This window comes from Anomaloglossus baeobatrachus, chromosome 8 (assembly GCF_048569485.1).
Source record: "Anomaloglossus baeobatrachus isolate aAnoBae1 chromosome 8, aAnoBae1.hap1, whole genome shotgun sequence".
In the NCBI taxonomy this organism is placed as follows: Eukaryota; Metazoa; Chordata; class Amphibia; order Anura; family Aromobatidae; genus Anomaloglossus; species Anomaloglossus baeobatrachus.
Window position 1 is genome coordinate 90306132 of NC_134360.1, and position 25707 is coordinate 90331838.

A 25707-nucleotide genomic window follows, 5' to 3' on the forward strand; every position below is an offset into this window, starting at 1 on the left:
GACTAAGTCCAATCTTGGAGCCATTGCACATGTGCGGGTGACATCATCGCTGACACGAGGTCACATGTCTCTGACACCTTCTATGCCGATTGGTCGCTGGTCATGTGCTTGTGACATCTTGCTCGGTGATAGGCCAGCATGACGTCACTCCTGTCGTTCTGGCAGCGGATTGGCTCTGGTGTCCTCCATCTTGGATGAGGCACAGAGTCTATATAAGACCCTGACACACGCCGCATGGTGCTCAGTCCTCTTGGTTCATGCATATGAGTAGACGCTCTGTGCGCGTTCCTCTAGGCATTCCTCTGTCTATGCTAGGTGAGCGCTACCGGCAGGGTAGCGTTCTTATACCTTACAGCTTCGGCTGCTGTCCGTATCCTTACCTCTTAGGGGAGCAGACATAGGCAGGTGCCTGAGGCACATGGTCTGGCTGGGCCTTGTGATTCTACTCGTAGGTGGACGTTGCCGCTAGGGTAACGTTCCTTATACTGCGTCTGGCAGTTGTTCGTATCCTCGCACACTAGGGGAGCGAACAGAGGTAGGAGCTTTGTGCGGCTTACGCTGCTGTTCGTCTCTTTTGCACCACTAGAAGAGCGGACCTAGGCAGGTGCCATATCTAGTGGTTCGTATCCTCGCACACTAGTGGAGCGAACGCAGGTAGGAGCTTTGTGCGGCTTACGCTGCTGTTCGTCTCTTTTGCACCACTAGAAGAGCGGACCTAGGTAGGTGCCATTTCGCACACATTGCCTTTGTCTCTGTGATTATTAACAGAGATCATTCCACACACCCTCCAAGTAAGGGAGGAATTGCTTTACTTACTTATTATATCCTTCTGTGAGTTAACAGAGGTATTGCACTCTGCCATAGTCTGCAGCAAAGTCTTTGCACGGTGGACCCTGACTGTCTGATACTCCTTTCGGTTATTATCAGACAGCCCCCCGTAACACATACAAGGCACGTGTGTCACCTTGCCCAGGCGAAGGGCCGCACCCAGGTTTGCAGCATTGTCGCACACGGCCTTACCAGGCTGCAGGTTGAGTGGAGACAACCATTTATTAAACTCAGTCTCCAGTGCCCACAACTCAGCCGCTGTGTGACTCCTATTTCCAAGACATTTCAAGCTAAAGACCGCCTGATGCCGTTGCGCTCTGCTGCCAGCATAGTAATGAGGGGTGCGTGATTCATTCTGCACAGTGAGAACGCTGGTGGCCTGACCAGGCAGGCTTGGGGCGGAGGTGGAGGACCCAGATGAGGTGGATGAGGCAGAAGCAGTGGCGGAACTTGGACAGACAGAGGATTGACACACAAGTCGTGGGGATGGCAAGACTTGTGCAGCAGACCCTTCACCATCTATCACCATAGTTACCCAGTGCCCAGTCAGTGACATGTAACGTCCCTGTCCATGCTTACTGGTCCAAATATCGGTGGTGAAATGCACCCATTCACACACAGAGTTTCTCAAGGAAGCGGTGATGTTGTGTGCGACATGCTTGTGTAGCGCGGGCACACCTTTCTTAGAGAAGTAGTGGCGACTGGGCATCTGGTACTGGGGCACAGCGACAGACATAAGGTCTCTAAAATCCTGTGTGTCCACCAGGCGGAAAGGCAGCATTTCGGTAGCCAAGAGCTTACAGAGGGATAAAGTCAACCTCTTAGCTTTGTCATGGGTCGCAGGAAATGGCTTTTTATTTGTCCACATCTGAGGGACAGAGATCTGGCTGCTGTGTGTAGATGGTGTTGAGTAGGGTGTCCCTGGAAAAATGCAGCTTTGTGAGGAAAGTGCAGGCGTAGACATGATGTTGCCTTCATCCAACGTTGGTGCTATCGATGTCTGAGAGAGCTGTACACACGTACTTGTTTCCCCTTTCAAACCAACTGACGACCTACCAAGCAAACTGCCTGTTGCGGTTACAGTGGTGGAAGTTGTGTGTGGAAAACCAGGTGTGACAGCTGTCCCCACAGTCCTAGAAGATGAAGAGCGCGCGGATGCACTGGAAGGGGCAAGCGGTGGATGGTTCGCTCCGCTAGGCCGCATTGCAGCACTGTGAGATTCCCACTGGGACATATGATATTTATTCATGTGACGATTCATGGAAGAAGTTGTCAAACTGCTGAGGTTTTGCCCTCTACTAACAGAATCATGACAAATTTTACAGATCACATAATTTGGGCGATCTTTTGCTATGTCAAAAAAGGACCAGGCTAGGCAAGGCTTAGAGGGCATGCGACCTGCTGAGCCCCCCCGACTAGTGCTCAGAAGCAGAGTGGTGGCTGAGGATCCAGTTGTAGACATGCTACCAGTGCTCCGACTTTGTCCAGGAAGGCGCAAGGTAACTTCGTCGTCGGTTGCATCCTCCTCCACCGCCTCTGTTGACCTCCTCGAGTGCCTGACTGTGGGTTGACAGTAGGTGGGATCTAGAACTTCCTCATCAATTGTTGTGTTTGCACTCCCCTCACCCTCAGACCGAGCCTCTTCTTGCCCTGACCGAATATTTAAGTTATCATCCCAATCTGGTATCTGCGTCTCATCGTCATCAGTATGTTTCTCATTGTCTATAACAACAGGTGTTGCAGTTTGTGAAAAAGGGTCAACATTATGCTCAGAAACTTGGTCCTCATGGCCTGAATCAGAGTCACAAAGGTTCTGGGCATCACTGCAGACCATTTCCTGGTCTGTACTCACTGTAGCTTGGGAGCAGACTTCTGATTCCCAGGCTATAGTGTGACTGAAGAGCTCTGCAGACTCAGCCATCTCAGTTCCACCATACTGTGCAGGGCGGATGGAGACTTCAGAGCTGGGAGAATGCAAGTGTGATTGGGCTGACAACTCAGAGGACTGGTGTTTTTTGGATGCGGTAGTTGAGGTGGCGGAGAGGGCACTTGTTGGACCACTTGAGATCCATTCAAGCATTTTCCTTTTTTGGCCATCATCTACCTTTTGTTCCAGTTGTTCGTGTCCGTAGAAACAGGAGCACATCGGATTGTACACGGTAAGTAGTAGACATCTTACTTTTGCTGGAAGATGGTCTATCTTCAGCAGATGTTAATGGAGCTTTGCCACCTTCCCCACGGACAAACCCTTTTTTTCCTTTCCACCAGCATCTGTCATTTTGCCACTCATTTTGATTGCGACAAGATTGTGCACTTAAAATGTGGTAGTAAAAATTGAGAGGTGGTGTAGATTTCAGCGGTGGTCTAGCTTTATTAACAGCAGAAACAACAATAATTATCCCTGACAATGCAACTACGGCCCTTAAACTGGCAGCATAGTTTGCTAGTATAATGGCTTAGTAACAATGAGTTTGAGTGTGCAATGCAGGCAGACGTGCTGCAAATATCTTTGCACTAGTGGGACAATACAGAAGTCCAACAGCCACGTTTAGGATGCCACTAAGTTTCCTCAGTGTTTGCTAGTATAATGGCTTAGTAACAAATGAGTTTGAGTGTGCAATGCAGGCAGACGTGCTGCAAATATCTTTGCACTTGTGGGACAATACAGAAGTCCAACAGCCACGCTTAGGATGCCACTAAGTTTCCTCAGTGTTTGCTAGTATAATGGCTTAGTAACAATGAGTTTGAGTGTGCAATGCAGGCAGACGTGCTGCAAATATCTTTGCACTAGTGGGACAATACAGAAGTCCAACAGCCACTTTTAGGATGCCACTAAGTTTCCTCAGTGTTTGCTAGTATAATGGCTTAGTAACAATGAGTTTGAGTGTGCAATGCAGGCAGACGTGCTGCAAATATCTTTGCACTAGTGGGACAATACAGAAGTCCAACAGCCACTTTTAGGATGCCACTAAGTTTCCTCAGTTTTTGCTAGTATAATGGCTTAGTAACAAATGAGTTTGAGTGTGCAATGCAGGCAGATGTGCTGCAAATATCTTTGCACTAGTGGGACAATACAGAAGTCCAACAGCCACGTTTAGGATGCCACTAAGTTTCCTCAGTGTTTGCTAGTATAATGGCTTAGTAACAATGAGTTTGAGTGTGCAATGCAGGCAGACGTGCTGCAAATATCTTTGCACTAGTGGGACAATACAGAAGTCCAACAGCCACTTTTAGGATGCCACTAAGTTTCCTCAGTGTTTGCTAGTATAATGGCTTAGTAACAAATGAGCTTGAGGAATGCAGGCAGACGTGCTGCAAATATCTTTGCACTAGTGGGACAATACAGAAGTCCAACAGCCACGTTTAGGATGCCACTAAGTTTCCTCAGTGTTTGCTAGTATAATGGCTTAGTAACAATGAGTTTGAGTGCGCAATGCAGGCAGACGTGCTGCAAATATCTTTGCACTAGTGGGACAATACAGAAGTCCAACAGCCACGTTTAGGATGCCACTAAGTTTCCTCAGTGTTTGCTAGTATAATGGCTTAGTAACAATGAGTTTGAGTGTGCAAAGGGCAGGAGGGTACAGTGGCAGGGTTGTGGGTCTGGGTAGAGGAAAGGAAGCCTCTTTTTCTATCCCTCCTAATGGGGAAATGCAGCGAGGAAATCCCTGACCTTAGCTACACAGACGCTGTCATCTTGTGTAGCTGTTAAAATCTGTTTTCACGGCCCTGACTGTAACCTATGGCTCTGACCCTGCCGGTATTAGCCCTTACAAGGGCTGAAAGAAACTTCTATCCCTATTCTGTATAGCGCTGTGTATAGAGCGTACACTGCAGTATCGTAGACAGGAGCTACGCCAGCGGTGACTGACACCAAGACGCAGAAGGCAGATAATGGCGTGCTGGAGGAAAATGTCCGTTTTTATAATGCAGGGACATGTGACATGGACATCCTATCACACATGCCGTTGCTTGTCTGGCTAAAAGTCCACTTAGCTGTGTGTGTGTCTGGGATTGGCTGACATGCTGGCCCGCCCCACTACACGCGCGCGCTTAGGGAAGGAAGACAAGGGAAAAAAAAAATGGCGATCGCCATTATCCAAACAGCAGTGATCTGAATGCGCTGTTCCCGCACACTATACACTGAAATTTCATAATAGTGAGTCACAGAGTGACTCACACTATTACAGCGGAAAGCCAGCTAGTAATTAGCTTGCCTTTTTGCTGCTAGAACCGTTCTCGAACGTATCTAGAACTATCGAGCTTTAGCAAAAAGCTCGAGTTCTAGTTCGATCTAGAACAGCCCCCAAAATCACTCGAGCCGCGAACTGGAGAACCTCGAACCGCGAACCGCGCTCAACTTTACTTTTGACATACTGATAACAACACTACAGAAAAAATGATAGCACAGGCTTCCAGTATCCGTTGCTTCAGATGCTGCACGTCTTGTATCTTCACAGCATAGACAATTGCCTTCAGATGACCCCAAAGATAAAAGTCTAAGGGGGTCAGATCGGGAGACCTTGGTAGCCATTCAACTGGCCCACGACGACCAATCCACTTTCCAGAAAACTGTTCATGTAGGAATGCTCGAACCTGACACCCATAATGTGGTCCTAATCAGGTCACTGATTTTACCTATCATGAGATGTTTCTTGTGTGGCTCCTTGAAAATGAGACTATAGGCCATCAGCTTAACCAGCTAATATTATTTTCACTATGTGGCAGGATTGCTTTTTAATTATTGATAGATTTCAGCTGGTGTCATGACTTTTCAAGGCTTTTTGCACCTTTCTTTCTTCATGTATTCAATACTTTTTTCCTGTATCATTTCTCATTATTACACATCCCTAAATTTATGGACATCCATAGTGTGATTTCTTTGCCTGTGTGAATTGGATGGATTGTTACTGACATTTGGTGAGAATTTCAAGTCAATTGCACCTTTAGAAATATATTTACTTGGAAAATTGGTGGTATGTTCAATATTTATTTCACCTGCTGTATGTTGTCACAGAAAATGTCAACCGCTGTGCTGGGAAATCAAGAAAAGATATGGAAATATAGTCCCCACCTGATCTACCTATTACAATAAATAACATCACGCTCTCCCCAGCACCCAAAGTTCGGTGCCTCGGAGTGACCTTTGACTCTGCCTTGTCCTTCATACCACGCATCCAATCCCTGACCATCTCCTGCCGTCTTCAACTCAAAAATATTTCCAGAACCCGCCCTTTCCTCAATTCTCAATCTACAATAATGCTCCCGCCTCGACTACTGCAACATCCTCCTCTGTGGTCTCCCTGCTTACACGCTCGCCCCTCCCCGGTCCATCCTTAATTCTGCTGCCCGAATGATCCACATCTCTCCTCAATACCACCCCGCTTCTCCTCTCTGCAAATCCCTTCATTGGCTCCCAATCTTCCATCGTATCCAATTCAAACTACTAACACTGACCTACAAAGCCATCCATAATTTGTCTCCTCTGTATATCTCTGAACTAATCGCTATACTCCAAAACGTAATCTCCGGTCCTCCCAAGATCTCCTTCTCTCCTCCTCTATCATTCGCTCCTCACGCAACTGACTCCAAGACTTCTCCTGAGCATCCCCAGTCTCCGGGAACTCGCTGCCTCAGCATGTCAGACTATCTACTACACTTGCAAACTTCAAACGGAACTTGAAAACTCATCTGTTCAGAAATGCCTATAACCTTCAATGACCTCACTGCTTCACCACCGCGCAGAGCTGTCGCCCCACCACCGCGCGGAGCTGCCGCCCAACCTACACCCCACCTACTGTCTCCTCCCCAAAATCCTTTAGAATGTAAGCCCGCAAGAGCAGGGCCCTCTTCCCTCTGTAGTAGTCTGTCTATTGAAACTTGTATATGTATTCTGTATGCAATCCCCTTCTCATGTACAGCACCATGGAATCAATTATTGCTCTATAAATAAATATATAATTACTAGAAGGTGGCCCGATTCTACGAATCGGGTATTCTAGAATTTACGTATTGTGTAGTTAATGTATGATTTTTGTTATATATATATATATATATATATATATATATATATATATATAGATGTTGTTGTGTGTAGTTACCAAGTGTTTGTGTAGAGCGCTGTACATGTTCTGGGTGTTGTCTGGGTGTGGCGGGGGGTGAGAGCGGTGTTGTTTGTGTGTTGCGTTGTGTGTGTTGCGCTGTTTGTGGAGCGCTGTGTGTCTTTAGCGTTGTATGTGTGTTGCACGGTTTGTGTGGGTGTGGGGTGTGTGTGTGTGTTTTGGTGGGAGGTATGTTTTGTGCAATGTGTGTGTTGTGCGGTATGTGCGTATATTTGTGTGTGCCGCGGTGTTTGTGTGTTGGGTGTTGTGTGTGTGCGGCGTTGTCTGTGTGTGTGGGTGTCTGTGCAGGGCGGTGTTTGTGGTTCCCAGTGTGTGTGTGGTGTGTTGTGCAGTGCGTGTGTGGCGGTGTGTGTGTGTGTGTGTGTATTTTGGGGGGAGGTGTGCACCCCCCATCGTGCTCCATCCCCCATGCTGCGCACCCCCCATCGTGCTCCATCCCCCATGCTGCGCACCCCCCATCGTGCTCCATCCCCCATGCTGCGCACTCCCCATCATGCTCCATCCCCCATGCTGCGCACTCCCCATCGTGCTCCATCCCCCATGCTGTGCACCCCCCATCGTGCTCCACAGTCACACATCAGACAGTATACACGCACACATGTGATCGCATACACTCACACCCCACTTCTGCCTGTGCCCTCCTGTGTGCGGTCCCAGCAGCTGTGCTGCACGCAGTGCTCCTCTGCCTTCTGCTGACACGCACACACCCGATCGCATACACGCACACACCCGATCGCATACACGCACACACACATTGACGATATTGCACATACGTGCTCACACTCACAACATCCGGAGATACCACATGCTTCTGGCCATGTGATCTTCTGGCAGGTCCTGGAAGGTCACTGCACGCACAGTATCGCCGCCGAGAAGCAAGCGATATCACTGGAAGTTGTGAGTGTGTGGATGCGATCTGATGTGTGTGTGAGGTGTGTGTGAGAGTGAGTGTGATCTGATGTGTATGTGTGTCTGTTCTTATGTGTGTGCGTGTGTGTGTGTTCCGCCGCTGCAGGACCTTGATGCGCTCACCTGGGAGCCGGTGTACGCTGGTAATCATGCTACACAATATTACTGGATGTGTACCATGGTTACCAGCGTACCCCGCCCCCCGCTCGCACGGGAGCCCACACCAGCGTACGCCGGCAACCCCAGCAATGCGAGGGTATGTGTTGGCTGGGTTGCCGGCGTACGCTGATGTGGGCTCCCGGGGGTACAGCACTCACCTGGGAGTCGGGGCTCCGTGTCGGTTCGGGGAATGCGTGCGGGGGGGCGGTGCCAGAGTGAGCGTGCAATGCGTGAGGGGGGCGGGGCGTGGCCGAGTTGCCAATGCGTGCAGGGGCCGGGGCGAGAGGCCAATCCGTGTGGGGGGCAGAGCCTGGGCGAGCGGCCAATCCGTGCAGGGGGGCGGAGGTGAGGCGAGCGGCCAATCCGTGCAGGGGGGCGGAGCCGAGGCGAGGCGAGCGGCCAATGAGACGCTTGTCGAGGTAAGGACAGAATTTTGGAGCAAGACAAGACAGACAGACAGACAGACAGAATAAGGCAATTATATATATAGATTATTATTATTATTAACAGATATAACATTGTTCATTAGATTGTATTGGTTGACAGTAATAGTATTAACAGTGGTCTACAAGGAAAGGTAAATTCATTTTTTTACTCGTGTTCTGTAAAGTACCATGTGCGAGATATGCAAAAGAAGCGACATATGTTTTATTGTTTTATTCCCCCACCTCTTAGCCACAAAACGTGACTGACAGTTTTCTCTGTATGAGTTTGCACACAAGTGAAGCTGTGAGGTTTGTAGGGTTGGTGTGGGAGTTGACTGGCTAGCTCACACTCCTCTATTGACCATATAATACCACAGAAAACACTATTAAACTATGTCACCAAACTCCGCAGCCTCATTAGCAAATGGTTTCTTGGGCAGGACATGTCGCGGGCGGAGGGGTCGGGAACGCCGCTCGCCTGGGGGTTCGGTGGTGGGAAGTCGGTTGTGACACTACCCACGGGGTTGTGGTGATGGTGGGCACCACCGCTGCTGGTGACGGGGGTTCCTGGGAGCGATGGCGGAGAGCAGCTGAGGTGTTGGCCCCTCCGTGGGTAGGGGCTGTTGGTCCCGGGGCCCCGGTTGGGGTGAGTGGTGAGTAGGGGATAGGTGCAGGTGCCGATGCGGGGAGGCAGCGTGGACACGGGGGCAGCGTTACGGTGCAGCGCGGTGCCGGATGGCACTGGTGTACTCACTCAGGTAGACAAGAACAGAGTCTCTGGTAAACCAAACGGCTGGATGGACGGGGCCCACAGTCGGCTGCAGTGTCTTCTTTCTCCCCGGACGGGTTGATGGTGGCTGTCGTTCCCTGCACCTATGTGTAAGTGTTTGACCCCTATGGATTCCCACGGGTTGTCCGCTCCCCAGCTTGTACGTGTCGGGAGAGCCCGTTTTGCCCGCAGGCGCTGGCCCTTGGATCTCTGGCCGTTGGTGGTGGCTCTTATCCGGATGGGTTGGGCTGTTGCCTTCTGACGGGACTTGGTTGGGAATGAATCCCTGAGGTCCAGACCGCAATCAGAGAATTTGACCTTTACGGCGGCTTCCGAGCCTAGTCGGGGTCTGAGTACCCTGCCTTGGTGCTTAGCTTCAATCCACTCCCCGGTTCGGTACTGGCGGGCCACCGCCCGACCCCGGTCCTACGGTTCCGCAGACTTCCACCAACTCCTGCAGACGGCCACCACCGTCTGCCGACCTTGCTGATTGTGCCTGGGCTCCGACCCAGACACACACGGACTTTCCATCTCTCACTTCAACTCCAAAACTAATCTGACTACTTTTCCCGCCTCCAGGCCTGTGAACTCCTCGGTGGGTGGGGCCAACCGCCTGGCTCCGCCCCACCTGGTGTGGACATCAGACCCTGGAGGGAGGAAACAAGGGTTTTGTTTGACGGGTGTTCCTGACCAGGGGAGGGTGTGTGTCTGTATGTGATGTTATTCTGTGACCCCTGGGGTCCAGGGCGTCACAGACATTATAGGGCAAGTATAGTAACTCCTGGTAATCCATGCGCAACAATATTAAAACTGATTTCTTCTAGATGAAAGAGGACGGTTCCAGTAGTTTTAATGAAACAAACCTGCTCATGACAACATATGATTTATTTAGCGCTGGGTCAGAAACTACAAGCACCACCCTGAGGTGGGCATTGATGTTCATGCTCCTCTACCCAGATGTACAATGTGAGTAAAACATAAAGTAAGGTATAGCAATTAGTGATGGGCGAATATTAAAATATTCAGCTTCGGATATTCATTTTGAATATTTTTTACTGTTTGTGTATTCGAATAATGAATCTAATGTAAGTGAATGGGAAACTTTTTCCTGCGGACCCTGATAGGATGTCTGGCGGGGCTGAAAAATGCTGAACTGGATTGGCAAGTGCTGAGATTAAATGGGAACAGCATGTGGAAGATGCCTGGCTGCATCTCTGAAACACAGGTCGCTTGTGGAAACACTGTTGTCAGAGTATTAGGCCACTTTGACCTGTGAAATTTGTTATTTGTAATGATCAGTGCAGGTAAAATAGACAGTTGTTGTGAAGTCACCACTAGGGGGAGCCGAAACACTGGTGAATGAGAAGCAGCACTTGGAGACAAAAGGTAAGGTAAGAGTAATCACTAACCGATGTCAAAGAGAAGTCGAGCTAGCAGGGAGAGAGCCGATTGGCACATCTAATCATCTAATTGATGCAACAATTGTGGGGCAGCTACGGGCTGCTTTTTTTAGGCTGGCATTGGGCTCAATAACCATGGACAGCTTGATAATACCAGTCCCCAGGTGTCTACTTAACGTGCGCTGGTTATCACAAATAAGAGTGAGACTGCACATCATTTTTTTTTCACCACACCTGCCAATCACAGTAATGCTAGTAGCAAAGATGGCAACGGTATTACTGTGATTGACAGGCAAATGTTTGGTGTCTGAAAATCAGGCACTAAGCATGTGTGGAGGAGACTTGAAACTCACACTGCAAATACCAATTACTTGACAAGTAACAAATATCTCAAGTACCTTTAATATTCATGGGAGTAATGAATAGTGCCGAACATATTCGCTCATCACAATTAGTAATCATATTTTAAGTGATATTTATCATACAATACAGTATAGATTCTGGGAGACACAGAAATGTTCCTGTAGTAACACACATTTCTGTTCAGCCAAAGTTCAGGAAGAAATTGATCGAGTAATTGGAAGAGATCGGAAACCAACAATGGAGGACGTGCTACAAATGCCATATACTAATGCTGTGATCCATGAAGTTCAACGATGTGGAGATATTGTTCCCTTGTCTATGCCTCACATGACCTACCGAGACATGGAGATAAAAGGTTTCCTTATTCCAAAGGTAAAATTGTTTGGTAATGTCTTGATTTTTTGTATTATCACAAACATATGGGAAATATCTGGGGTCTACACTGATAAATATGACATTATTTCAGCCGCAGTATGACAACAAACCATTCTGCTACCAAAGTCAAAGAAAAAACTGTGCTTCTTACAAGTATGGCGGTGCTGTGACAATGCTATGCATTAAACCCCATCACACGTCCATGTTTCCGGTATGTGTGACCTCCGATTTCACACGTACCGGAGACAGACACATGTAGACTCATTAAAATCAATGAATTTGCCCACACGTCCGTGTTTTCACACAGACCATGTGTCCATGTGGAGCACGTTCATGTCCGTGCGCTCCACATGATACATGTCCGTTTTTCTCCTGTAGCACGAATATCACATGGACCGCACACTGATGTAATCATATCAGTGTGACACGTACCGGAGAAAACACAGGTCACATAAAAATAAAGAAAATTTATACTTACCTGTCTCCAGTGCTGCTGTTGATTCCGGGTCTGCTCAATAAGCTCATTGCATATTCTCTGCACTCACAGTGGACCTGGAAGTAACAGCAGAGCGGGAGATAGCAGCGCCGGAGACAGGTAAGTATACCAGCTCATGCTGTCCTTGTGATATCCAGATGTCACACGGATAGCACAGGAACAGCACACGTAACACACACACAAGGAAATGTGATGCCCCCGGACTATCAGGCCATTACAGGGTATTGCACAATCTGCCCTCCCGTGCAATATCCACCTCCTTCTTGGTTATGGGTCCCCAACTACACGGTGCTGCCTTCATCAGCTAATCAAAATCCTAGGTACACTCTGCACCACACCCACCAGACACACCAGTGGACGGCCTGAGTGTACTAGGGTCGCCCAGTTGGGGGTTGGTAAGGGGGGGTCAGGAGTGTCAGGAGCAGGAGAGAAGTGCGTTGGAAGTGAAGGAGAGAGGAGGTCAGGAGCCGGGCTTTTAGGAACTTATCTAGGTGGCAGACTGTGGTCTGGGCCTAGAGGAGCTGGACCCCCGGTTGCAGGGGATCGTGGCAAGAGGCATAGGTCTGTCGAGGAGGACAGCCGGCGGCCTTGCACCAACACCAGGCTGGGACAAGGGCACGTCGGTGTACATGGACCCTAGGTCAGGGAGCAGCTTCAGGCAATCTGACAATTTACCCGACGAGAACGGAGCCTTCAAGATCTGCTCTCCACCCGCTCCAAAATCGGGGTACTAGCGCAACGAGGGGGATAGAACTTTCCACTAAAATGGTCCAGAAAATCCCAAGCTGGAACCCTGAGAGCAAGCTCCCACACTTAGCCATAGTGGGGAGCGGGACCCGGCAAATTACATACTACCGGGACCAACAGAGAAGTAAACTTAGTGCCAGGAGGCAGGTCACGGATCACCAGGCAGCACCATTGGGGACGGGACCCGAACTAGCTCCCCTCAGCGGCAGCGTTATCCAGAACTTTGGTTTATCCAGTTGTCGATGTCAGCTTAATGGACTGAGTGAGTACGCAAGTGACCCCCTTCGCACCCAACGGCACTCCCCCTCACCATCACTGAGTCCCGGGGCATTCCCCCTACCCGTGGAGGGTTCTAACACCTGCAGCAGTAGTACTCCAAATTACCACATACCACGGGTGGCGTCACGAACTCTAACACAATCCCCTGTAAATACCCTCTTCATTTGAGTGGCCGCATGACCGCCGGGTCCGGAGACCCCTCGAGTTACCGCAGATCCGGATCCGAGTAGCCTGGCTGCTGGCACGGGGATGGCACAGTCAAACGACAACACATACCGTAGGCACACCACAGACTGTGCAAAACGTGTGTATTTTACGCAGACCTGTGAGGCCTTACATAGTAGCACAGCAGCTACGTATATGGACATCGTTTCTGAAAACATTTCATGTTCTACTTCATTTTTAAAGTCTCTTTCTTTCTTTCTTAGGGCACCACTATCATCACCAACCTGTCCTCTGTGCTCAAAGATCACGAAGTCTGGGAGAGGCCTTTACAGTTTTACCCCAAACATTTCCTTGATGAGAAAGGAAAATTTGTTAAGCGAGAGGCATTTATGCCATTTTCTGCTGGTAAGAAGCGTCGTATTAGTGATCATATCTTCTACTGCATGCGAGAGTCATACACTAGTGGCATAGTATAGCTACTGTGATAACAAAGGGATAATTAGCTCCTGGGACGGTTTAACTGGATCTCTATTAAATTTGTGTTCACACCATGTGAACACATATTTAAGATGATGTTAAAACTCCATCCACACACCTATAAAACCCAGTCCACTTGTATCGGGCCAATTAAAATGTTGAGTGGGTGGAGTTTTCTTCACATGGGCAGGGTTTCATTCAGGTGGACGGGGTTTTATCCTCTGAATACCGGAATTGTATGCCCAGTGAGAGCCATTAAGAGAATTTAGTGGCTTTTACTGGGGAGTCGGCTCCCATCATTCACCGCAGGGAAGCATCTCTTTGTCTCAGATCGGTCAAGACCGACACATCACAAGCTGAAGGGTTAGGGGTGCTTCACACATAGCGACAGCGACAACGAAGTCGCTGTTACGTCACCATTTTCTGTGACGTAACAGCGACCTGGTAAGTCGCTGTTATGATCGCTGCTTAGCTGTCAAACACAGTGACGCAGCAGCGATCATAACATCGCTACATGTGCAGAGAGCAGGGAGCCGCGCACACTGCTTAGCGCTGGCTCCTTGCTCTCCTAGCTACAGTACACATCGGGTTAATTAACCCGATGTGTACTGCAGCTACATGTGCAGAGAGCCGGAGCCGGCAGCACAGGCAGCGTGAGAGCTGCGGAGGCTGGTAACTAAGGTAAATATCGGGTAACCACCTTGGTTACCCGATGTTTACCCTGGTTACAGCTTACCACAGCTGCCAGATGCCGGCTCCTGCTCCCTGCTCGCTTCATTTCGTCGCTCTCTCGCTGTCACACACAGCGATCTGTGTGTCACAGCGGGAGAGCGCCTTTGAAGAAAACGAACCAGGGCTGTGTGTAACGAGCAGCGATCTCGCAGCAGGGGCCAGATCGCTGCTCATTGTCACACACAGCGAGATCGCTAATGAGGTCACTGTTGCGTCACCAAAACCGTGCCGTAGCAGCGATTTCGGTAGCGATCTCGCTATGTGTGAAGCACCCCTTAGATTCTAAACAAGTCACAATCAACTTTATTAACTTCTTGCACAGCAAAGCAGGTATTTCACAGTGCAAATAAATCCTTGTTTGTCTGACCATTAATCACATAGCACTCCTTGCTATTAGAGATTTGTATGGGGTCCATAATACAGTGTGGAGGGCTAGTGGGGGTAATTATACTGTAAGAAGGCCCAATATAATGCATGTAGGGTTGTGTAGGGGTCACAGTTGGGAATGTGGCTATTACTGTGTTGGGTCACCATACTTTGCGGGGGTAGTTGTGGATGGGCATGGTATATTCATCATACTGTGCGTTTCTAGGGTACTGTTGAGAAATTAACTGTGGGGTATCATACAGTGTTTGTGAGCCACTTTTGTTGCCATCATACTTTATGGGTACAATGAAAGTGGAATGTAGGGGCTTCAATAGGAGGAAAATTACTCTGTAAGGGCTACAAAGATGTGATATGTTCTTATGTGACCCAGCCAAATATTAATTAGCTCTTTGTTTATTTTCCTTGGGGGGGGTCAAATTAGAGCTTTTGCTATGGCCTTTCAGTCCATTTAATTAGAATAAGCTGCAATAAGTATTAATATGCAAAAAATCTTTTTCTCTTGTAGGTAAGAGGGCTTGCTTGGGAGAACAAATTGCAAGGATGGAACTGTTCCTATTTTTTACCACTTTTTTACAGCAACTTACTTTTGAGATTCCAAATAACCAACCTCGCCCAAGAGAAGATCCTATCTATGCTCTTACACTGAGTCCTCAACCCTACAATATTCGTGTGGTACCAAGGGTGTAACCTTCAAATTACAGGGCGATCTGAAATATTTTACATAATTTCACCTGCCTCTTTTTTTCCCTGTAGATGTAGAATAGAATGCCATCAAAATAAACAGATAGTGCCTTGAGAAAGTATTCGTCTCCCTTGAATTTTTCAGCCTTTTCCCACATTTCAGGCTTCAAACATAAAGATAAAAATGTTAATGTTATGGTGAATAATCAACAACAAGTGAGACACAATTGTGAAGTCGAACGAAATTTATTGCTTATTTTAAACTTTTTTAAAAAATAAACTGAAAAGTGGAGCGTGCAATATTAATCCTCCGGGGCAGATGGTTGTAGCAGCTAAGATGTTTCTTCTCCCCACAGGTGGAGTGGGCCCCCAGGAGGATGATGAGGGTTGTAGTTATGGCGGGCGCCGAATCGCGGGGTGCCAGCGCGTGCCGGCAAGGACAGGCGGACATAGTCTCTGCGGATTAAGGTTTCTTAACTCACAGTTCTGGTTTACCCGGGAGTTACCGGTCACCGCCGTGATGGTCTCCAGCCGATCCCGAGCAATTCGAGGTCGCCGATGTTCCCACTGTGAGTCCATTCTGGTCGGTGTCCCTCCAATCCTGGTGTATGTGGAATATGGAATGGGCTGCGGGTGTTGCCTGCACTCTCTGCAGACCCTGGAATCCCGTGTAGCTGTGAGAACCCGGGCCGAGCAGCCTGTTCCAAGCCACAGGTCTTGCAGTTCACCCAGAAGTGTGAAGGTAGAGAGAATGTGCCTGGACCAAAGTCTCGACTGTGCTCCTCACCCAAAGCTATGCCCAGGGCTAACTCACTATGTGTGAAGATGTTCCTTCCTTTTCCCCAAGTGGTGCCGGCCCTCCAGGTGGTTGTCCTAGTAAACCGGGAAAGTCCCATGCTTTGTGATGGCCACCCCCTATCTACCCCAGGCTATCCCACTAGTGGGAAAGCAACTAACTGTGTTTGGTGTGTAAATGTGAAAAATACCAGCGATTAACTTCTCCTTACCCTTGATAAGTACTACATCTTAAGGGAGATGCAGTACCCTGTGGCGACTGAAGTCTCAGGGGCGCCACAAAAGCACAGTCCCGAAGCCAGTCTGGAGGTGGGGTTTAGTTAGTGGGAGCAGACTGTAGAACGTTAGCCAGTCAGGAAGTGGACGAGGAGGAGACAGGTCCTGGGGTCTGGAGCTGGAGCAGCTCGTCCCTGGATCAGGACAGAAGGAGTCCTAGAGCCGTAGAAAGTGTGCCATGGGCTCACATCCACAACCGGTGTGGAGGGACTTGTCCACAACGAGGACCGGTCCCTAGACTAGTGGAGGACTACAAGGCTCAGCTAGTAAACCACAGGCTGAGGTTACTTTAAGTACCGAAGCCACCACCGCACATAACCAACTGAAAAGATGACCACATAGGACCAAGGGACAAGGCAGGAAAGCCACCCATAAAAGGGATCCACAGACACTAGCTCAGGATACTGTGTGTGAGGCGTGGGGCAGGCGGGAGAGGCCAGCACAGGAATACGACCAGGGAAGGAACACAGAAGGGTGTACCAGATTGTGCCTCCGAACTATCCGGGGATCGACTGGGCCCATCACAGCAGGACCCAGCACTCTAAGGGCAGCCTCTGACTAGTCGTGCTAACCTGGAACTATTAACTGTGAGTAAAGACCTTGTGACTGCATTCCTGTGTTGCCCGGTTATTGCCTGCGCCTCCGGCCCTGCACCCCGCCATTACATCTTGATACCATTGACAGCCCTGGGGCCCAGCTCTACCTGTGGGGAACTATACCAACTCAGCTGTATCACCACCGGCCCCAAGGGAACTGAATAGCAGCGGCGGCACCTATCTTGCCGCACACCACAGGTGACATCACGACATCTCCCCAGGTAAATAACTTTTTCTCCATCATCTTAAAAATGACACCACTGGGGTCACGGAGCCGGGCCTTTCCGCCGTGACCCTCCCTAAGAACAGAACCGGCCCGGTAACGAGTGCAACACGGCCCTGGTGGGCGTGTCAAACCTAATGCAAGTCAATGGGGAACCCAAGCATTTTTCTGGGAAATCTTCAAGAATATTTGGTACGAATAATCCGAACCCGAATATTTTACTATTTGTGTGGCACCCCAGGGTTGCCACAGTAACAACACAAAGGGTTAACTCCCCACACACAACACCAAGACCTCCTGGCCAGAAGGGGGAGACCAAGCTGCTTCCCTGTATATTCTGGTGGAGGGAGGAAATGGTCAGAAGTAGTTTCAGAGTAGTTTCAGTTTGGAAGTTCAGTGCAGAGCACTGAGGAGAAAGGGTCTGCAGGTTGGAAGCTGGCTTTAGCTCACCTCAGGATCCACTGACCAATTCCAGGCCTAGCTGAGGGTCTGAGGAAAGGAGAAAGAGTACACAGAGGAACATTCCTGGGAGGCAGAGCATTGCTGAGTTCATCCCAGTGGAGCACACAGAACGGATGCTGGATCCGAGACTGCAGGTTACATACTGCACAGTGAACACCAGAGAAGTGAGGATTCCACATTTTCTATCTGTACCACAGACACAAGCAACAAACGCAGAGTTCAGGAACATACAAGTAAGGACTCGAGTTGCCTGTCAGGTCGGTACCTAGGAGCAGAGCAGAAGCAGAGCCGGCTGCATAGTTCACACATCAGCAGGGCCACAGACACACAGTGCAGGCAAGGAAGCCAAAACGGCCCGGCTGGGTGGGAGAAACCCTGAACCCCTCACAGACTCCGTGGACAGTACTCTGCTGAATACCATCATCAGTAAAGGACAAAGAAACTGCAAAACCGTGAGTCTGCCTGTTTATTGTGCTCGTGTCCTGCACTCCCCCCCATAGACTAACATACTGCCCCGGGGAAAAGGCTCTACCCGTGGGGAGCCGTCCCATCTCAAGCTGCCTTCCATCACCCCGGAGGTTCTGCAGCAGCGGTGGTCATCTCTGATCACATTCCACGGGTGGCGTCACGAACATAACCCCCCTTTTTATTGTGGAACCAAGGAGCACGGACCGGGTCACGACACCGTGATCCCCTTTCCAGAAGCAACCCCTTGGCCCGGTTCTGGGTATCCCCTTAACCCCTGGCGACACAACTTTGGCGTCACGAACAGGATGCGGACTGGACCCGGCTGCAACCCGGGTGACGTGTGCCTGTAAAGACTTATTGCATCGCATAAAAGACTTGCACTGTGAATTGTTGCAACAAAGAACGGACTTTAAACTTTGCAAAGATACCTGGAAAAATCCAAAAACATCATTGGTAACATTTGCCAGGCGCCATCTTTAATCGCGCCATTAGCTGCTACGCGCGGGAGAACAGCGCGCCTAAACTAAGACTCCGCCCACCGCTTGCAGAGGAGGTGCGCTCGGTGCTGCGACCCGAACGAAAACGCAGAAAAGTGTCCCAGGCTTGCTGTCAAGAAGACTGGTGAAATTAACTAAGGGGGCGCAAAGATGTCGCAGCAGGGAGACGCTGTTGTGCCCGGCGGTGCAGCGGCACCTATCATGCCGTTCCTGATGCCGTACACCCCGGGTGCAGTGTGGCTGCCGCAGTACTCAGGTGAGCCCAACACACTTAATGACTTTATCGGAAAGCTAAAAATCTACTACAGCATGTACCCCCTGACAGAAGCTCAGCGTGTTGGTATGCTTATGGGACAGTTAACTGGCAATGCCCAGCGGGAGGCTACATCCTGGCCGGACGATGCAAAGGACACTGTAGAGCATATAATAGCTGGACTAAAAGCAGCTTTTGAATCCACTGCTGGCAGCCGGGCTAAAATGAGGTTCTTTGGATGCAAGCAAAAACCTAGAGAGAGCGCAAGAGACTTTGCCTTAAACTTGCAGGAGGCGCTCAGAGCACTTAAATTAGCAGAACCTGCCTTAGCCCCTGGAGCAGATAAGCTGCTGATAGACCAATTCCTGGATGGACTCTCATCCCCTTCCCACCGGGGACAACTGAGCATGATGGTGATCCAGGATCCAGGACTAACATTTGCCCAGCTAAAGGATAGAGCCATCCGCCTCCAGCAGGTGGAGGAGCCGCAGGATATAGACTCTGTTCAACACCTTACAGTGGCACCCCAGCAGCCAGTAGTGCCGGTGACATCGGCCATGTCAGCGGCTGTTGCTAACCACCTGGAGCCCATCACTAATGAGGCTCTCCATCAAAAGCTTGAAGCCCTTACAGACACTGTTGCTTCCATGGCTAGAATCGTCCAGGAGCTGCGTGGATCCAAGTCTGCACCCAAGATTGAGCTGGCGACCAGCAAGGAGGATGTCCCATGGATGAGGCCTAGGAGATACCAAGCGACGAGAGGACGACCCAGCGACCGCTACCAGCCGGATGGACAGCCCATTTGCCGCCGTTGCAAGGAACCAGGTCACTTTGCCCGTGAATGTGCTTTAAATGGGGATCCCCTGGGGAGGCGGGCCGCTCCTCAGGAATGAACTCTCAAGGTCCTTCACCCTGGCACGACAAGTATGTGGGAGGACGTCCAGTCATCCCCATCGTGCTGGATGGCATTCCGCTCAACGCCTTGCTGGACACTGGTTCCCAAATAACATCAATTCCGCATGTCCTTTATAAGAGGTACTGGGCTGATTCAGACGTTAGCAGTGGTCCATCTAATGTTGCATTGAATATATGGGCTAGCAATGGTGAATTAGTACCACAGGTTGGTTTCAGAGAAATGACCATTAAGATTGGGAGAGTAGAATTGCAGAATCAGGGTATTATCATTGTTGATGTTGACCGACGAGAACGTGAACCAACTATGCTGCTAGGAATGAATGTAATTGAAAATTGTTTTGCAGAGGTAATTACTGTCTTGCAGCAGATCGTCGAGACTGCCAAACCTGGGCAACAGAGACTCCTGCAGAAGGAAATTAAAGCCTTGATGCTGAAGCAGCAGGTAGAAATGTCAGGAGGTGAAATTGGCAGTGCAAGGGTAAGTGACCCAATACCTATTGTAATTCCTCCCAAAACAGAAATGCTGGTCTGGTGTAGAGCTGCAATAGGCATCAGAGGGCGAGACTATCAGGCCCTGGTAGAACCCGTGTACTCAGATAGTAGGCCCACTGTACTGACGGCCAGAGGAATAGTTGAGGTACATCGGGGAAGAGTGCCAATACGCCTTCTAAATTGTGGGGAAGATGAGGTCACCCTACCAAAGTATGCTACCATGGCTAAGCTATATACGGTTGATAACAACGCCATCACCACCGTTGAGCCCTTGAAGCCGTCAAGTCAGGCGGAAGACAATGGCTCAGAGGGAAAGCTGGAGGATTGGTGCCAAAAGCTACATGTAGGTACCAATTCTACACCCTCCCATCAAAAGCATGGAGTATACAGGGTAGTGAAAGAATATGAACAAATATTCAGCAAACACCCATTAGACTTTGGGCAGATCAAAGGGGTAGAGCACACTATACCCACAGGTAACCATCCACCCATAAAGGAGAGGTATAGACCAGTACCACCAGCTCACTACCAATGCGCCAAAGACATGCTCAAAGAAATGAAAGAAGCAGGGGTAATAAGAGACAGTTGTAGCCCCTGGGCAGCCCCACTAGTGCTAGTTAAGAAAAAAGATGGGACCATGAGGATGTGCGTAGACTACAGACGGATCAATCGCATTACACACAAGGATGCATACCCATTACCTAGGATAGAAGAGTCATTGGCTGCATTAAAATCCGCTACTTACTTTTCCACCCTAGATCTGACTAGTGGGTATTGGCAAGTTCCTGTGGCAGAGGCTGATAAGGAGAAGACAGCATTCACCACGCCGATGGGCCTCTGTGAGTTCAATTGTATGCCGTTTGGACTCTGCAACGCACCTGGAACCTTCCAGCGACTGATGGAGTGCTGCCTAGGACATAAGAACTTTGAAACTGTCCTCCTGTACCTGGATGATGTCATAGTCTACTCCAAGACCTATGAACAGCATCTACAAGACCTGGCAGAAGTGTTTGAAGCCTTATCCGGCTATGGCATGAAAATCAAGCCATCCAAGTGTCACCTTCTAAAGCCAAGGGTACAGTACCTGGGACATGTCGTGAGCTCAGAAGGGGTAGCACCAGATCCTGAAAAAGTTACCGTGATAAGAGATTGGCCGAGACCCACCAGCGTGAAAGAGGTGAGGCAATTCCTGGGACTGGTAGGCTACTATAGAAGATTTATAAAAGGGTTCACGAAGCTAGCAGCTCCCCTACAAGACATCCTGGTAGGACAGTCAAAGAAGTCTGCAGCCCGAAATCCTCCTTTCCAGTGGAGTGATGAGAGAGAAGAGTCCTTTAAGAAGTTGAAGTGGGCACTGACAGGAGAAGAGATCCTGGCATATCCAGATTACCATCAACCCTTCATTTTGTACACGGATGCCAGCAACGTAGGACTGGGAGCCGTATTGTCTCAAAAGCAGGAAGGCAAGGAGAAAGTTATTGCTTTTGCAAGCAGGAAGCTCCGGCCTACAAGAAAGAAACCCAGAGAATTACAGCTCCTTCAAGTTAGAACTACTGGCAGTAGTTTGGGCTGTAACAGAGCGTTTCAAACACTACCTGGCAGCTGCAGAATTTACCATCTTTACTGACAACAATCCGTTGACCCACCTGGACTCTGCAAAACTAGGTGCGCTGGAACAGCGATGGATAGCCCGACTGTCAAACTACAACTTTGTCATCAAGTACAGGGCAGGCCACAAGAATGGGAATGCAGATGCCTTATCCCGGATGCCACACTCGGGGAACGTGGAAGAGGAACCGGAGGGACTGGAAGAAATTGAGCTGCCGGCCTTTCACCGTCCTAAGGTGGGACAGTATCAACCGAGTGTCTACCAAAAACAACAGCAGGCAACTCTCAACCCATTAGCACACCATGGATGGGCTGACACACAAGACACCGATCCAGCTGTGAAGCTAGTGAAAGAACTGCTTACACAACAAGGTGCATACCCTAATCAGAATGCCCCAGCTGAGACACAACATCTCTGGAAAGAGAGAGGTAAATTGTTCCTGTACCAAGGGAAGCTCTGTAGAAGGCACACCAATCCAAAAACACATGAGTTGGTCTGGCAGATCATCATGCCGAAGAGAGACGTCAAGATGGTTCTGGAAGCTTACCACGATGGTGCTGGTCATTTTGGTTGGAAAAAGTTGGAAGTGCTCTTAAGAGAAAGATTCTACTGGGTTGGCATGAGAAAATCAATTGAAGATTGGTGTAGAAAATGCGGACCGTGCAACCTCAGAAGAAAGGATCAACAGAACCAGAGAGCTCCACTCCAGTCCATAGTAACCAAGCAACCACTCGAGCTAGTCGCATTAGACCACGTCAAGTTGTCACCAAGCCGGTCCGGCTATGTCTATGCCTTAACCATCGTGGACCATTACTCACGCTTCTTAGTGGTGGTACCCGTGAAAGACCTTACAGCTAGAACAGCAGCTAAAGCATTCCAGACGTACTTTTGCAGACCCCATGGTTACCCAGAACAAGTCCTTGCAGATCAAGGTCCAGCTTTCGAATCACAGATCTTCCAAGAATTCTGCAACATGTATGGCTGTAAAAAGATCCGCACAACAGCATACCATCCCCAAACAAATGGCTTATGTGAGAAGATGAACCATATTGTGATTGACCTGTTGAAGACCTTACCAGAGTCAGAAAGAAATCAATGGCCAGAGAAATTGCCAGACTTGGTGGACTTGTACAATCATGTCCCGGTGAGTTCTACAAACTGCACCCCCGCTTACCTTATGCGTGCAAGGCCCGGTAAACTGCCAATTGATTTAGATATGGGAATTCTGAAGCCAGATGCAGAAGTTCAAGAATCCAATTGGGATACCCTACGTCAGCAGCAGTATCGCCAAGTACAAGAGTGCGTAGAGAAAAGTCTCCAACAAGCTAGGGGAAGACAGGAGAGAAACTTCAACCAGCATGCTCTAGCAACCCCATTGCAACCTGGTGACCAAGTTCTCAAGAGGAAACGGCGCACAAACAAATTGGATAATCAGTGGGAAACCACCCCATATACAGTCTTACCATCCAGTATGGATAATCCCAAAGTGTGTCTAATCAGTAAGGATGAAGGAAGGACATCAGCTGTCGTGTCAAGAGATCAACTCAAACCGTGTCCTGAAACCCTGAAGACACCAGAAGTCACCTTACCCATACAGGTACAACCTGTCAAGAAGGAAGAAGATGTATTCCATACAGTCTTAGGAGATTTCCCAAAAACATGGCCAAATTACTATGGAGCAGTAGTAGTCCCAATGATCGCCTTCCCTCAAGTGGTGGAACCACAATCAGAACCCATACCACAAGAAGTCTCAAGACAAGAAGAACTGGAAGTTGAAACCGTAGAGGAAGAACAGATTCCTGGTCCCAGTGAGCTTGCCAGTCCTACAGTCAGTCCACTATCCTCACAAGTACCAGAAACACCAAATAGGTACACTTCCACTCACACCATTATGCTAAGTACACCCAGTACACCAGCAGTACGCAGGTCACAGCGTAGTACTCAGGGTCAGATACCAGCAAAATATAAGGACTAATGTGAAATTGCATATAAAATGTACATATGTTATAATGTTTATATGAAAAACCGTAACAGTTTAGTGTACAGAAAAGGTGAGAGAAGAGTGGTGTAAGGTGGCAGCACGGAGAGTTACAACTTGATCACATTGTTGGTGGCCCGAGGGCCGTGAGGTCTACTGCACTTACGACCAGAGTAGAGACACCTTTAAGAAGTGTTTGTTGATTGAAATGTTTATTTAATTGCAACGTTAAGACCAAAAGCCCAGTACCTACAGAGACTATACTGTATGAACACTTATATATTTTTGAACATTTTGGACTCTTTTTGAGCTTTAAGGTTTTTGTATTTTTTTCCTTTTGAGACTCTGTATATATACAATTGTTGTGATAACTTGTTTGTTTGTTTCACAGTCCCGGAGTACTGTTCTTCACTAAGGGGGAATGTGGCACCCCAGGGTTGCCACAGTAACAACACAAAGGGTTAACTCCCCACACACAACACCAAGACCTCCTGGCCAGAAGGGGGAGACCAAGCTGCTTCCCTGTATATTCTGGTGGAGGGAGGAAATGGTCAGAAGTAGTTTCAGAGTAGTTTCAGTTTGGAAGTTCAGTGCAGAGCACTGAGGAGAAAGGGTCTGCAGGTTGGAAGCTGGCTTTAGCTCACCTCAGGATCCACTGACCAATTCCAGGCCTAGCTGAGGGTCTGAGGAAAGGAGAAAGAGTACACAGAGGAACATTCCTGGGAGGCAGAGCATTGCTGAGTTCATCCCAGTGGAGCACACAGAACGGATGCTGGATCCGAGACTGCAGGTTACATACTGCACAGTGAACACCAGAGAAGTGAGGATTCCACATTTTCTATCTGTACCACAGACACAAGCAACAAACGCAGAGTTCAGGAACATACAAGTAAGGACTCGAGTTGCCTGTCAGGTCGGTACCTAGGAGCAGAGCAGAAGCAGAGCCGGCTGCATAGTTCACACATCAGCAGGGCCACAGACACACAGTGCAGGCAAGGAAGCCAAAACGGCCCGGCTGGGTGGGAGAAACCCTGAACCCCTCACAGACTCCGTGGACAGTACTCTGCTGAATACCATCATCAGTAAAGGACAAAGAAACTGCAAAACCGTGAGTCTGCCTGTTTATTGTGCTCGTGTCCTGCACTCCCCCCCATAGACTAACATACTGCCCCGGGGAAAAGGCTCTACCCGTGGGGAGCCGTCCCATCTCAAGCTGCCTTCCATCACCCCGGAGGTTCTGCAGCAGCGGTGGTCATCTCTGATCACATTCCACGGGTGGCGTCACGAACATAACCCCCCTTTTTATTGTGGAACCAAGGAGCACGGACCGGGTCACGACACCGTGATCCCCTTTCCAGAAGCAACCCCTTGGCCCGGTTCTGGGTATCCCCTTAACCCCTGGCGACACATTTGCTCGTCTCTATGCACTAGAAAAAAAACTACATAATCATATCATTAAACATTGTTCTAATATAAAGAGGACGTTTCTAAAACACATTGTTTCCTGATATTTTACTATGTATCAAAATCTTAGTGATAAGGAAGTTGTAACGAAAATCACCCCCATAGATTTCAGGAAAGCTAATACTTTCCACCGTTTTGATGTCCTTAGGAAAAGAGAAATGAATTGAATCTTCAAACTACAAATGTTATATCCAGGGACAGACTGGAACTAGAATTCAGCTCTTGCATTTCGCAGCACACAGGCCCATGCCGACCCCTGCCCCTTCCTCAGATTTGGGTCTCTATTACTAATATTACTGTGCCTGAGGGAAATTAATATTTACTACTAGTTATACTTCCAATAATACTGCTGTAGAAGATTTTAT

General features: G+C 49.0%; 1 protein-coding gene across 1 annotated transcript in view; it reads left to right on the forward strand.

Annotated features, from left to right (window-relative positions):
- Window positions 1-15433, forward strand: part of LOC142249264 (cytochrome P450 2D15-like) — a 145374-nt gene extending 129941 nt beyond the window's left edge. Inside the window, exons 5-8 of the mRNA XM_075320888.1 lie at window positions 10037-10178; window positions 11160-11347; window positions 13301-13442; window positions 15139-15433. Of these exons, the coding sequence (XP_075177003.1) occupies window positions 10037-10178; window positions 11160-11347; window positions 13301-13442; window positions 15139-15320 (654 nt within the window). The 3' untranslated portion in view covers window positions 15321-15433. The remainder of the gene's footprint in view (window positions 1-10036; window positions 10179-11159; window positions 11348-13300; window positions 13443-15138) is intronic.
- The last annotated feature ends 10274 nt before the right edge of the window (window positions 15434-25707 follow it).